This window comes from Monodelphis domestica, chromosome 1 (assembly GCF_027887165.1).
Source record: "Monodelphis domestica isolate mMonDom1 chromosome 1, mMonDom1.pri, whole genome shotgun sequence".
In the NCBI taxonomy this organism is placed as follows: Eukaryota; Metazoa; Chordata; class Mammalia; order Didelphimorphia; family Didelphidae; genus Monodelphis; species Monodelphis domestica.
This window is the reverse complement of record NC_077227.1, coordinates 512,370,585-512,384,942: the sequence shown is the minus strand read 5'-3', so window position 1 is coordinate 512,384,942 and position 14,358 is coordinate 512,370,585. Positions and strand designations below refer to the sequence as shown.

The 14,358-nt window shown below is 39.5% G+C and overlaps 1 protein-coding gene across 1 annotated transcript in view; it reads left to right on the top strand.

The window, feature by feature from the left end:
- EPHX2 (epoxide hydrolase 2) overlaps positions 1-14,358 on the top strand; it is an 87,628-nt gene that overhangs the window by 45,950 nt on the left and 27,320 nt on the right. The window contains exons 11-12 of the mRNA XM_007475918.3: positions 2,641-2,726; positions 4,364-4,475. Of these exons, the coding sequence (XP_007475980.1) occupies positions 2,641-2,726; positions 4,364-4,475 (198 nt within the window). The remainder of the gene's footprint in view (positions 1-2,640; positions 2,727-4,363; positions 4,476-14,358) is intronic.

Sequence of the window (14,358 nt, the reverse complement as noted above, 5' to 3'; positions counted from 1 at the left end):
TTAAAACCAAGCAAGAGCTAGAAAAAAATCACAAAATGTAAAATCAATAATTTTGATTACATCAAATTTTTTAAAAAGTCTTTGTACAACAGAAACTGATACACTGTGGTACAATCTAATGTAAGGGACTTCTCCATTATTGGCAATGCAGTGATCCTGAACAACTTGGAGGGATCTACAAGAAAAACACTATCCACATTCAGAGGAATAATTGTAGGATTAGAAGCACAGAAGAAAAACAACTGCTTGATTACATGGGTCGAGGGGATATGATTTGGGATGATCACACTAGTGCAAACATCAACAACATGGAAATAGGTTTTGAACAAGGACACATGCAATACCCAGGGGAATTGCGCATTGGCTACGGGAAGGGTAGGGGGAGGGAAGGGAGGGAAGGAATATGATTCTTGTAACCAAAGAATAATGTTCTAAATTGACTAAAAATGATAATAATAATAAAATAAAATAATATTTTAAAAAAAGTCTTTGTACAAACAAAACTAATGCATCCAAAATTAGAAGGGAAGCAACAAATTGGGAAACAATCTTCATAATAAAAACCTCTGACAAAGGTCTAATTACCCAAATTTATAAAGAACTAAACCAATTATACAAAAAATCAAGCCATTCTCCAATTGAGAATTGGAGAATTGGAGAATTGGGCAAGGGACATGAATAGGCAGTTTTCAGTTAAAGAAATCAAAACTATTAATAAGCACATGAAAAAATGTTCTAAATCTCTTATAATCAGAGAAAGGCAAATCAAAACAACTCTAAGGTATCATCTCACACCTAGCAGATTGAGTAACATGACAGCAACGGAAAGTAATGAATGCTGGAGAGGATGTGGCAAAGGTGGGACATTAGTGCATTGCTGGTGGGGTTGTGAATTGATCCAACCATTCTGTTTTATTATTTCTTAATGTCTCATTAAGTTACTAGTTTCAAGTTACCTGATTCTAATTTTTAAGAAATGATTTTGTTCTATGAAATTTTGAGCCCCCTTTTTCATTTGCCCCATTTCTTCTTACATTGCTTTCATTTCTTTCCCATTTTTCCTCTTCCTCTTTTAATTGATTTTTGTAAGACTTTTTGAGCTCTTCTAGAACCTAAGTCCAATTCATATTTTTTCATTGGGGCTTTGCATGTGTTTGCTTTGCTTTCACTGTGCCCTTCTGTGTCTATGCCTTGATCTTTGTCTCCACAAAAATTTTCCATGGTTGGGGTTTTGGGTTGTTGGGTTTGTTTGTTTTTTATGTTTGCTCATTTTCCTGGCCTTTTTCTTGATTTTCACTTTTATTTTTAAAAGACCTTATTTATTTATTCACTATTTATTTTATTTTTTTTTATTCACTAGTACTGTTCCTTATATTGTATTTATTTTATTTATTCTGTTCTCTGGAAAAATAGGGTACTCCCTTAAACTTCAGTACTTCCTTGATGCTACCTTTAAAAGCCTTAGGTCTGTGTTTCTGTGGGTTTCAGTTCTTCCCAGAATGTCTGATGTTTTATGGGCTGGGAGCTTTAAGAGCCACTTCCCACTGTTGATTCAGTCGCCCCCTGACACTACTAAACTCTAGCCTCAGGCTTGGGCATAGGCTTTTGGTCACATTCTGGGCTTGATCAGGTGATGCACACCACACACTGAAGAATGCCCTGCCCTGGGGCTCTGAATTGAGCTTTGGTAAGGGTAAGCCAAGCTCCCACAAGCCAGTGTCCTGGGAACTGCCCTTGCCAGGAATTGGGGGCCCAACTCTGGGCTTCCAACTGCTCCAAGCTGGGATTTCAGGTCCTTACCACAAGGCCAGGCTGAACTCTGGGCCTCACTCTGGGCCCGCACAGATCAGTCTAGGCAACACAGACTTCCATCTGTTTGGAAGTCTGTACCTCACTGCAAAGTTTGCTTGTCACTTTAAGGGCTGTACATTGGGTTGGACTGTTGTTGGCCCAGGCAGGGTCTCAGAGTCTGGATGTTGGCGTTAGGCCCAGGTTCAGAACCTGGAACAGTAGATATGGGATGGTGAGGCTTGATTATTGACTTGCTCCTAATTCCTTGCTATAGTCTCCTGTTGGCTGTATTCCCCTCTCACCCCAGTGCCCCAAGTTTTCTCTGCATTGCTTTCAAATTGTTCTCTTCATGTAAGTTGCTTCACTCTGCCTCCTTGTTGGTTCTTTCACTCCTGTATTCACTTTGTGGCATTACTTTAAGATTGGGTGGAGAGGATTCTCATGGTGATTTCAAACTTCCCTGCTTCTACTCCTCTATCGTGGCTTTGCCGCACAAGAGCCAATATTTGATGGGATGAAAACAAACAGGAAAAAGAGACAGGAAGGCAGTTCATTTTTAGAAAAGGGTTGGGATAACTTCCTCTGAAGTAGGAGAGAAGAGTGATGGATGAATATAGAGTTAGATGGGATTGGGAGTAGACAGGAGAGAAGAGAATTCAGATGTGGGATAACTGGTATGAAAATTGTTCTAGGAAATCCATGACAGATAAATAAAAGTATTACTGAACCACGGTGAGATGAAAGTATTTGGGACCTCCTTTAGCAAGAGTTCTTGTTTTGTAGAGATTGCCTCTTTGCTAATAAATATTTCTATACATACTTTATCTCATATATGTTTCTGTTCTCCAGGACATTTCCCAAGCAATATGTATTGGCCATGACTGGGGTGGTCTCCTGGTGTGGAACATGGCTATCTTCTATCCAGAGAGAGTAAGGTAACTACTGAACACAGATAGTGAGAAGATGAGGGGTGGGGTGGGGGGGAGGTTAGAGCTAGTAGGGAGTGGAAAGAGTATTCCTCTGGGGGCTGTAATTTTTTAAACTCTAAATTGAAGAGAGTAACCTATATGACTTCTAAGGATTCTTACAATTCTATTTTTTAAATTTGTAATATTTCACTTATGATCAAGTTCCTTAAATTCAGAATGTTAGAACTATCTGGTGGGGTAGCATATGAACTTACTATTAATGCATTAGCAATTATTATTAATACAGCTTCTTGGTCTGAATATAGGCAATATTTTTCCCTTTCCCCCATTCCCAAATCTGGTTTATCTAAAATCTGAAAGAAGCCTAAAATTGGTCTTCTTTATACATACTCAAAATACATATGTGCACATATATACATACATATTTTACAGGGCAGCTAAATACATTTAATAGGCATATTTAATATAATCAGTGAAATATTCATGGAAGGGATATAAGTTGAGCTAGACCTTGAAGGGTTACCAGAATTCCAAGGAATAGAATGAGAAAGCTATAATGGGAATTAGTGATAGAATTGTATATGTGTGTATGTTTTCAACATGTGTATGTATTACATTATGTAGTATGTTTATATTATGTGTATACTAGCTATATGACCCTGAGCAAGTCACTTAACCCTCTTTGCTTCAGTTTCCTTATCTGCCAAATGAGCTGGAGAAGGAAATGGCAAACCACTCCCATATCTTTGCCAATAAAACCCCAAAGGAGCTCATGAGATAGACATGACAAATATAATGAAACTGTCTACAAGATCATATAATTTTTAGCAGTTTCCAGATTAAGAGAGCAGAGGACTTCGAATATGATATGTAAAGTAAAAGAACTAGGATTGCAACCAAGAATAATCTCCCTAGAAAAACTGAATATTATATTCCAGTGTGAGTGGGGTGGAGGAATATGAATATTTAATGCAAAAGATGACTTTTAAGCCTTTCTTATTTTAAAAAAAAGCCAGAGCTGAGTAGAAAATTTGGCATTCAAACACAAACTATGAGATAGAAGCACAAAAAGGTACATATGAAAGAGTAACCATAGGAGTATCAATAAAGTTAAACTATTTAAATTCCTATTTGGAATGATGATATTTGTAACTCCTAAGAACTTCATAATTATTTGGACAATTAGGGCTCCATCTATATAAACAGAGAGTATAGCTCTGAGTTAATTTTGTTGGGAAGGAGTGAGAAAAAGAGGTGCACTGGGAGAAGGGGGAAGAAAGAAGAAGAATGGGGAAAATTGGACTCTGTTACCTCTAGGGTCCCTTCTAGCTCCACATCTATAACCTTACATTTCTCAGTTCTTCCAACTCTGCTCTGATTTAGGATGCCAATAAATCTCTTACATATTTAGCCATTCTTCTTTTTTTGTATCTTTCCATCTAATGTGTCTTGCTTGGAGGACATCAAAGTATTATTAGATACTGACATCAATCATTTGGTTCAATATGATATCTGGATTCAAGATTGAGACCGTTAGTCTTTACCTTTTTGTTTTAGATTTATTAAATTACAATCGTGTTTATTATTATTAGCATTATTATCTCCTTGGGTTCATCACCAAGATCCTCCCTTATGTGTTCTAGGGCAGTGGCCAGTGTGAATTCACCCTTCTTTCCACCAGATCCAGTTGTGCCCCTTAAAGAGAAGTTAAAAAAGAACCCAGTCTTCAATTACCAGTTCTACTTCCAAAAACCAGTAAGTTTCAGGATTACTCACTTGCTTTCCTCCCTCTATCTTATTTTCTTTCACTCCAATCCTGTCAAGATGTTTTATGTTTTCATTTTGCTAGTATTTTCTGTTTTCATGAGACAAAGAGAATTTTGCCCTTCATCCAAGATGTATTGAGATTTAAAGCTTAAATGGTCCCATAGAGCAGACATGTCAAACAACTGCCCAACAGTCATATGTGGCTTGCAACATTTGCCAGTGCAACCAAATCAGATTCAAATGTAATTGGGAAATATTTAGCAAAATAAGAATATAGTAAAGGATAGGAAACATCACATTTTTTTTTAATTTTGTTTTTTTACATGTCAATACAAATTTTTTTTTAAACCCTTACCTTCCATCTTGGAGTCAATACTGTGTATTGAGTGGTAAGGGCTAGGCAATGGGGGTCAAGTGACTTGCCCAGGGTCACACAGCTGGGAAGTGTCTGAGGCCAGATTTGAACCCAGGACCTCCCATCTCTAGGCCTGGCTCTCAATCCACTGAGCCACCCAGCTGCCCTCGTCAATATAAATTTTAATAATTGTTTTCTAACATTTTGTGATTCATGTTCTCTCCTTCACCCCCCACCCCCTAATAGCAGACAATATTATATAGACCAGTGATGGTGAACCTATGGCCTGGGTGCCAAAGATGACGTGCAGAGCATTCTCTGTGGACACAGAGCTGCCCCCCACCCCCCCGGAGTTTGTTACCAGAAAGGCAGAGAGACTCAGGCAGAACTGCTCCCCTCCCACTCTCCACTGTGCCTGACCACATTTGTTCACATCACCTGCTCCTCTTCCCAGCAGCCCAATGAGAACACATACTCCCTCCCCCACCTCCACCCAGGTTGGAACATTTCTCACTTCATATACCCCTTTGCCCAGCATCCCAATGGGAGTGCTTTCTCCCTCCCTGTGTGGTATAAGGGGGGGGGGGTGCCTAGCACTCAGTGGGGGAGGACCATGGCACAGGGTCTGGGGGGTGGGGTGGGGGTAGGGCCCAGCATTCCATCTCCAAAAGATTCACCATCACTGACATGGGTTATACATGTATTATCACACAATATATAGTTCCATGTTTGTCATGTTGTGAAGAAAGACACATTGCTTATATAAGAAAAAATTCATGAAGGAAATTAAGTAAAAAATGGTTTGCTTCAATCTACATTCAGATTCCATCAGTTCCTTCTCTGGTGGTGGATAGCTTTTTTTGTCATGAGTCCCTTGGAGTTATCCTGGATCCTTGCATCACTGTTATTAGTTAAATCATTCCCAGCTGATCATCATGAATTATGGTTGTTGATGCTCTCTTGGTTCTGCTCACTTCACTTTGCATCACTTTATGTAAGGTTTTCCAAGGTTTTTTTTTTTCCTCTCTGATTGTCCTATTCATCATTTCTTATAGTATTATTATGTTCCCTTACAATCATATACCATAACTTGTTCAGCCATTCCCCATCTTCAAGGATGGACAGCCTTTCAATTTCCAGCTCTACCACTGCAAAACAAACAAACAAACAAACAAACAAAAAAACGCTTCTATAAACATTTTTGTACAAGTAGGCTCTTTTCTCCTATCGTTAATCACTTTGGTATACAGACCTAGTATTGGTATTGCTGAGTCAAAGCATATGCCAGTTTTATGGCCCATTGGGCATGTTTTCAAATTGTTCTCCCAAATGGTTGTATGTTAACACAAGTATACTTTCCACATTGTGACTTTCTCCATCATGGTTTTGATATATTGCAGGTCAACATAAGGAATTAAATGGGAATTGGGGGTGGGGGAGGGGGTGGAGAAGCCATAGATGACACACAAATGCTAGAAATGACCTAGCCTCTGACCAGATACTTACACCAAATTTTACAATAAGGTACTGTAAACACCCCATGGAAGTAAAGGAAAAAAATTCAAATTTCTTTTCTGGTAAGAAGAAAGGGCCAGGGGCAGCTGGGTTGCTCAGTGGATTGAGAGTCAGGCCTAGAGGGGAGGTCCTAGGTTCAAATTTGGCCTCAGATACTTCCCAGCTGTGTGACCCTGGGCAAGTCACTTAACCCCCATTGCCTACCCTTTACCACTTTTCTGCCTTGGAACCAATACACAGCATTGACTCCAAGACAAAAGGTAAGGGTTTAAAAAAAAAAGAAGAAAGGACCAAAAATTTTTATGCAGATTTTCCAGATCTTGGTTTTACTGAGCCCCTAACTCCTCCCTTTATCCCGGATGTGGAAGGTATACTTGTGTTCCCTGCCTTCAGTGAGCTTATATTCTATTGGGAGTGATACAGTGCCAATATACATAAGTAAGTACAGTTGTCTCTTGCTATATCATGGTTCACTTATCATGGCTTCACTGTATCATGGTTTTTAAAAAAAATGTATATCTAATTCTGTATTGCAGAGTTACACTTATGGCACACAATTGGTTGATGGAATGAGAGGTGACCAACCACAGTGACTATAGGTCAATAAGGGTGTGGTAAAGGTTTATAGGAGAGTGGAAAGGATTTATAAAACCTTAAAATATATATAAATAATAAAATAAATATAACACTGCTACTTCCCATATTTTCACCTATTATGGGGGTCTCTGGAACATAAGTCCCACAAAAGGTGAGGGATCACTGTACAAAGTAATTAGGGGAGTGGGGATCATTGATGACTAGGGATCAGGAGAGGTCCTATGTAGAAAAGAACAGCCAAGGTGATCTTTGAAGGGATTCTAAAAAGTGGAGATGAGGAGAAAAAGTACACAAAGACAGAGAATGCATTTATAGAGAACAGCATATAGGTCTGTTTTGCTGAAATATGAGTATATAAGGGAGGAAAATGTAAAATCAGACTGGAAAGATAGTATGAAGAGATTGGGAAGGGGTTATAAATGCCAAATAGAGGAGTTTGTATTTTATCCTATAGGTAATAGGGAGCCACTGAAGCTTCTTGAGAGGTGATTGGTGTAGTCAGATCCAGATTTTAGGAATATCACCTTGACAGGCATGTTGAGAATGGGGATGTGACTCCAAGGTGTTAAGAAACAGGCATTCTTAGTACCCAATATTACATATTGCACTCATATCTCTTGAAATGATGCTTAAGAATAGTAGAAGTTGTAGGATTGCATGTCTGCATTTTACAGGGCCATCAACAACTCTTCCTTGTATTGAGCAATGCTCCTAGATTTGACTGTTCTAGTAATAGGCTGGTATGAGGAATCTCTTCTAGACACTTTAAATTCTCAGACTGAGCACCATAGAAACCACTCAGGCCAATATCATTGGACAGTGACTCCTAGGGGGAAAAGGAAGAAGACGAGCATTTATATAGTGCCTATGTTCAGGCACTGTGCCAAACACTTTATAAATATTATCTCATTTGATCCTCAAAACAACCCTGATAGGTGCTATTATTGTCCCCATTTTGTAGGTGAGAAAACTGAGGCAGATAGCTCAAGAGATTTGCTAAGGGCGAATGTCTGGAAGTGAAGCTAATTTCATTTGGTGAGATTGCCCTGAGCACTCTTAAATGAAAGGCAGATGAACAGGACATCAAATATATCAATTTAGCACCATTAGCCTCTTCTTAAGGCTTTCCTTCTGATCTAATAAACTGTGGTTCATGGGTTCAAATCCTTCCTGGCTGAAAGGCCTTGGGAAAGCTTTTTCACTAAACTGTGCTCCTTCTTAGGGAATTGTCCCCAAAGATGACTAGATGTGACACCTGTCCCTCCAGAGTCAATATGATCCTCAGCCAAAGACCCCTAGTAGTCTCAGTGACATTCCCATTGCCTCTCCAGATCTCCTGTGTTCACCAAGTTGAGCCAGAGTTTTTATCCCATTTGACTTTCACCAGGCCTGAAGTCTTCTATTCTCTCTTGTTTTTCTTGTGCTCAAAACATTGCTCTGCTCTGACTTCTATTCTTTTTCTGTGTTTCCTTACCCTCCTTCAATGTGATTTCAAATACTGAATAAGTGAATGAATGAATGAATGAACAAACAAGCATTTATTAAGCACATAACTGTGTGTACTGAACATTGTGTTCTCTTTGTTGAGCTCTTTTCACTGCCTAATAGGTAGTAGAATGAGGGAATAAGAATTTGTTTTCATTTTTGATCAATATCTTTTATTTTCACATCTCCATGTCTAATAACTTATTCCTCCTCCAGTGAGTCATCCCTTGTGACAATGACTTGAAAGTGGGAAAAAAAAACCTACTGGGAGCGATCTTCTGTGTGAAACCAAATTTATGGTGAACTCGTGTCTCACATAAATCAGTGATCTATAGACTGCCCAGTAGTCTGAGATCCTGAGCCTTTGAACTGAAATGACATTTATACGTGAGCTGGATTGTGCAACACGGTTTAGAGGGCTGCCAAGTAGGCTAACTTCCTGGGGCTCTGCCAAGTAGGGTCTTTCTTGATAAGGTCAGGTTTGTCATATCTTTTTTCTATAGGGCAGGTTGTGTAGCCTTCCCTTCCATATATGGTGATTGCGAGGCCCAGGGTTATTCTGTAGTTTCAAAGCCAGATGAAATAACAACCACAGAAACTCTATGATGTGTGCTAAGACACTGAAGGCATGCACAAATTCCCCTTGGCAAAAATAGCTACAGGGAGTTTTCTTATTAATTTTAAACACACTGGTATAACCTATATCAGTTTATTTACAACCTGAGGGAAGGGGGAAAAGAGAGGGAGAGAGAAAATCTGAATTAGAAAACAACTGTCCAAAACTGTTTCTAGATGTAAGTGAAAAAAATGTTTTTAATTTTAAGCTCATTGCAATGATTACTGATTCTCTTAATCATTGGAATTGTTTCTTATTAATAAATCTGTTATGATTACAACTTAGTGTAATACTGGCTATCTAATAGGATGACATGCTGAGAATACATAGCTAAAAACAATTCCTATAAACTGAAGTTGCTTAATTAAATTGCCCTTTACAAAACAAAGGAAAACAAAAAGCCATTCAGCCAACCCAGCCAATACAGCTAATGCATTTGAGAGTCTAGGCACTCCCTAACCTCAGCATTTTCTCAGCATTCTCATTACACACATCCAGGGATGGTGTTTTGTGTGTGAACTGGTTTCCTGGCTTTGATCATTCCACTCTTTGGCAGTTCATTGGTTCAGAACGTGATGAGTTAGAGCGAGATCCACCTGCCTGCCTGCTCTATTTCCCCCTCATGGTTACCTGAAGGGATTAAAGGTGTATTTCCCTATTGCTATCAGTTTAAGCTCCTATTCTGGTGCTTTCCCACAGATACGATTAGCCTCCTAGTAACTAATACACCAGTTCCATTTAAATAATTAACTTCAATTACCTTTTATAATTAGATACTTTCTTTGAAGATATAGTAAGAGGAGAAATACAGGCATTTCCTCATATCACTTTGGGGCATGATCTTCCCTATAAAGTCCCTTCTGTGGGGCAGCTATAGGTGAACAGAGTACCAGGCCAGAGTCAGGAGGATCTGGGTTCAAATGTGACCTCAGACATTTCCTAGCTGTTTGATCCAGAGTAGGTCACTTAATTCCAATTGCCTAGCCCTTGATGTCCTTCTATCTCAGAATTGATTTTAAGACAGAAAGTAAGGGTAAAAAAAAAACAACAAACCCAAAAAACAACTCCATACCCCTCAGTCTCTGAAGAGAATAGGCTCAGACCTAACGTAGTTTCTACATAGCATTGGTTCATGTCTGATGCTGCTGGATGAGCCTTTACGTCTGTATACTTCTGAGCAAATCCAATTTGATTAGCTACAGCATGCTGGCATGGTCACCATTCCTGGATGGACTGATGAACTGCTCTCCTGATCTTTCAAAACTTATAAGGTCATAGCCTCCAATCTTCACCTAAAATGAAAGAGATGCTAAGGCCACGGTCCATGTTTGTGATGGTTTTAGAGGGGGAGGGCTCCTGTGATGTCTCCGACATCTCCCCTTTGAGCACTGTCTCACACCAGTATGCCATCAGACTAATAGAAGCCAAACAAAGGAAATAAGGATGAGGCCAGTTAGGGCTTTTTGAACAGTAGCCAATCGGAGATAGCTTTGATTTGGTTCCTACCACATGTTTAGAACCACTTAGAAGAATTCTCTAACTCTGACAAGAGACATTCTCTAAACATCTATTGATCTTCCAAAGTCCACAGGAGAGTTGCATCAGCCAAGCCCCCTCTGCTCATGCTTGTTGAACTGGGTTCGCTCGTCATGTGTTCTTTGCTTTCTGCCAGCTCAGGGTGAAAGAGGCCCAATCCTAATAACCTTAGGATCATACTTCTGGAGGTGGAAGGGGCCTTAAAGGTCACCTCCTCCAACCCTCTCATTTTATAGATGAAAAAACTGAGGCCCTGGAACATTAAGTGACTTATTTAAGATTACCCTTTGGAGGAGTTAGAGGCAGGATCAGGTGAAACAGGAGTTCCTATAGAGGGAAAATAAGATATCTTTGAATTAAAAAAAAAATAAAAGAGAGGGGCAGCTGGGTAGCACAGTGGATTGAGGGTCAGGCCTAGAGATGGGAGGTCCTAAGTTCAAATCTGAACTCAGATACTTGACTCCAAGATGGAAGGTAAGGATTTAAAAAATAAAATAAAAGAGTTCTTATATATGTTCTTACATTACTCTGAATTCTTAATATTTATTGTTTCTTATGGTACATTAATATTTTATTACATTTATGTACTCAATTTTTCCCAGGTGATGGGCATCTACTATTTTAAAAATAAACTGAGAATTAATTTTCAGAGTATATTGACTTTAATATGAGGTTTACAAATCATACAAGTCAGTGATCAACAGACACAATCTCAGTTCAGAATGAGAGGCCAAGCATCAGTATCAAATTTGTATAGAGTATATTTGATACAAATTGTATCAGATCTGAGATCCCAAGCACCAGAATCAAAATGATTTTTATAGGCAAAAAGAGAAACATAGCTAGTGATTACATTAATAGTATCAGATTGAAAGAAACTGAGGAAAACTCAAAGAAACTCTGCAACACTAGTTTGTATATGTTACTTTTATTTATAGTTGGCTTCTTGTGATTGTAAGTCTCCCTGACATATGCATTCTAATATAAATATGATTATCGATGATTAACATGCTAATCTTATAGGATTAGCTTACCATTAAACCTAAACGTTAAAGTTAATTTAGCTCAGTTATTGAATCTATTAAGTTAGGACTATCTCTTGCTACAAAATAAGATCAATCAATTACAGTGTCATCTTAATAATTAAGACTAATCAATAAACAAACTTATCACTACTTGGTTCTCATTTCTTTGCTACTGCAAAAAAATTCTGCTTTGAATATTTCAGTGTACATACTGTTGTTTAGTCATACCTGACCCTTTTCTTGGCATAGATATTGAAGTAGTTTGCCATTTACTTCTCCAGCTCATTTTACAGATGAGGAAACTAAGAGAAACTGGGCTAAGTGACTTGCTCAAGTCATATAGCTAGTAAGTGTGTGAAGCCACATTTGAATTCAGAAGACGACTCCTCCTGAGTCCAGGCTTGGCATTGTATCCACTATGCCAGCTAGTTGCCCTTCAGTGTATATAAGACATATCTATTTGCCTTTGAACTCCTTGGAGATATGCCCAGCTATGAGAACTCTAGGTCAAAGTTTATGGGTAGTCACTTTTTTTAAAAAAACATTGCTTTGAATGGGAGTTTCTTGGGGAGAGAATTCACATGAGGAAAGTGGTAGCTCTGGATGCACAAGCTTGTTAGGGGGTGTGGCTTGAAGGTGGGAAACCCTAGAGACATAGACATAAGCCAAGAGGATGTTTCAAAAAATCTAGACTCAAGGTGATAACTAACTGGGCCAAGTTTGTATTGATCAGTATTCCCTCTAATTTTTTTAAAATTAGAAACCAGCTATAAGGACTTCAGTCATCTCCCAACTGTCCTGCCACATGGGAGACTCAAAGTTTCTTGGTTACCCAGAAGAAGTCACAGCGGAGGCTCAAATCCCTGTCAAAGTTAGACTTATAGTAAAGAACTAAAAGCCCCTATTTCCCTCCAGGGTGATTCGATTAACTAACTGCTAATTCTCTAGATATTCCCACTCCCCATCCTCCCAACCATGACCTGCACACCAGATTTGGGATCTCTGCCCACTCCCTTGTCAGTCCCTGCTTAAACTGGATATGAATCTAATACAAATTCACCCTGCTTTACCATTTTTTTTTGCCACTTGATTCTACACAGGACCCCAGCAGACCTGAGCTGTGTCCATTCTCCTTGACTGCTCCCTTATTGGCAGCATTCCCCCTCAATAAGACTTAATTGCTTCCTTTTTTTAAATATTTAGAATATTTTTCCATGGTTACATGATTCATTATTCCCCATCCCCTCTTCCCTCCCCACTCCTGGAGCTGACAAGCAGTTCCACTGGGTTATACATGTATTATTGTTCAAAACCTATTTCCATGTTATTCATATTTACAGTAGAGCAATCCTTTAATAATGTCAAATCCCTAATCAGATAGCCAGCAAATTACGTGATCGATCATATAGTTTTCTTCTGTGTTTCTGCTCCCACAGTTCTCTCTCTGGATGTGAATAGCGTTCTTTCTCATGGGTCCCTCAGAATTGTCCTAGATCATTGCATTGCTGCTAGTAGAGAAGTCCTTTACATTCTATTGTACCACAGGTGTGTACAATCTTCTCCTGGTTCTGCTCCTCTCATTCTGCATCAATTCCTGGAGGTCGTTCCAGTTCACATGGAATTCCTCCAGTTCATTATTCCTTTGAGCACAATAGTATTCCATCACCAACAGATACCACAATTTATTCAGCCATTCTCCAATTGATGGACACTCCCTCATTTTCCAATTTTCTGCCTTCCTTTTCTTTCTACCTGCTCTAAATGTGTGACACAGCTAGGTGGAGCAGCAGATAGAGTGCTTAGCCTAGAGTCAGGAAGATCTGAGTTCAAATTTGACCTTAGATTCTTTCTAGTTGTGTGACCATGGGCAAGTCAATTAACCCTGCTTGGCTCAGTTTCCTCATCTGTAAAATGAGCTGGAGAAGGAAATGGCAAACCATTCCAGTATCTTTGCCAAGAAAACCTCAAAATAGGGTCATGATAGAGTCAGACACTACTTAAACATTTTGGTTTTTGCTTCTTCAGAAGGGCATTGCTTTGAGAAGGTGAAGGAATTAGCCCCATACCTTTAGGAGACAGTCTGGGAGAGTGGAATGAGCAAAGAAGTTGGAGTCAAAGGGTCTGGGAATGAACCTAGACTCTGCTTCTTCTTATTCTCTGGGTCTCACTTTTGTTGTTGTTCAGTTGTGTCCAATTCTTTGTGACTGAAGGAGGTCAGAACAACCTCCCTCTGGGGGCCAGGAGTAAATTGTTGCCCAAGTCAGCATAACTGTTCCAGCAGCTAAGCAGACACTCCCTATATTGTGAACTCTTCAGCTAGCTGCAACTGCCAAATCACAACATCCTATTGTTCAACATTTCATACTAGCCCCCTATATTATAAAAGGTGTTCCCCTAGCCAAGCCAGTGCATTACTCCTTTGGGGGCAGCCCTAGCGACTAGCGCACTAGTAAATAAACAGTGATCCTTTGCTTACTTGCATTGTCTCCGTGTCTCCATTCTTGGGGGATTTTCTTGGACCCTACATTTGGTTCATTGGCCGGGAATCCTCCACGAGTGGACCACCGGAACACGGACACCAAGTTACTGTGAGTGTGGGCAGTAGCGATGTGTGACTGAATGTACAAATGGTCTTTTATGGGGGGCTGGCCGACTCTTGAGGACATACGGTTTAGTGGTCAGGAGATCCGTGCTCTGCGGATTATACAGAGATGACCTATGCCAAGTCCTGAGGCTAAAGTC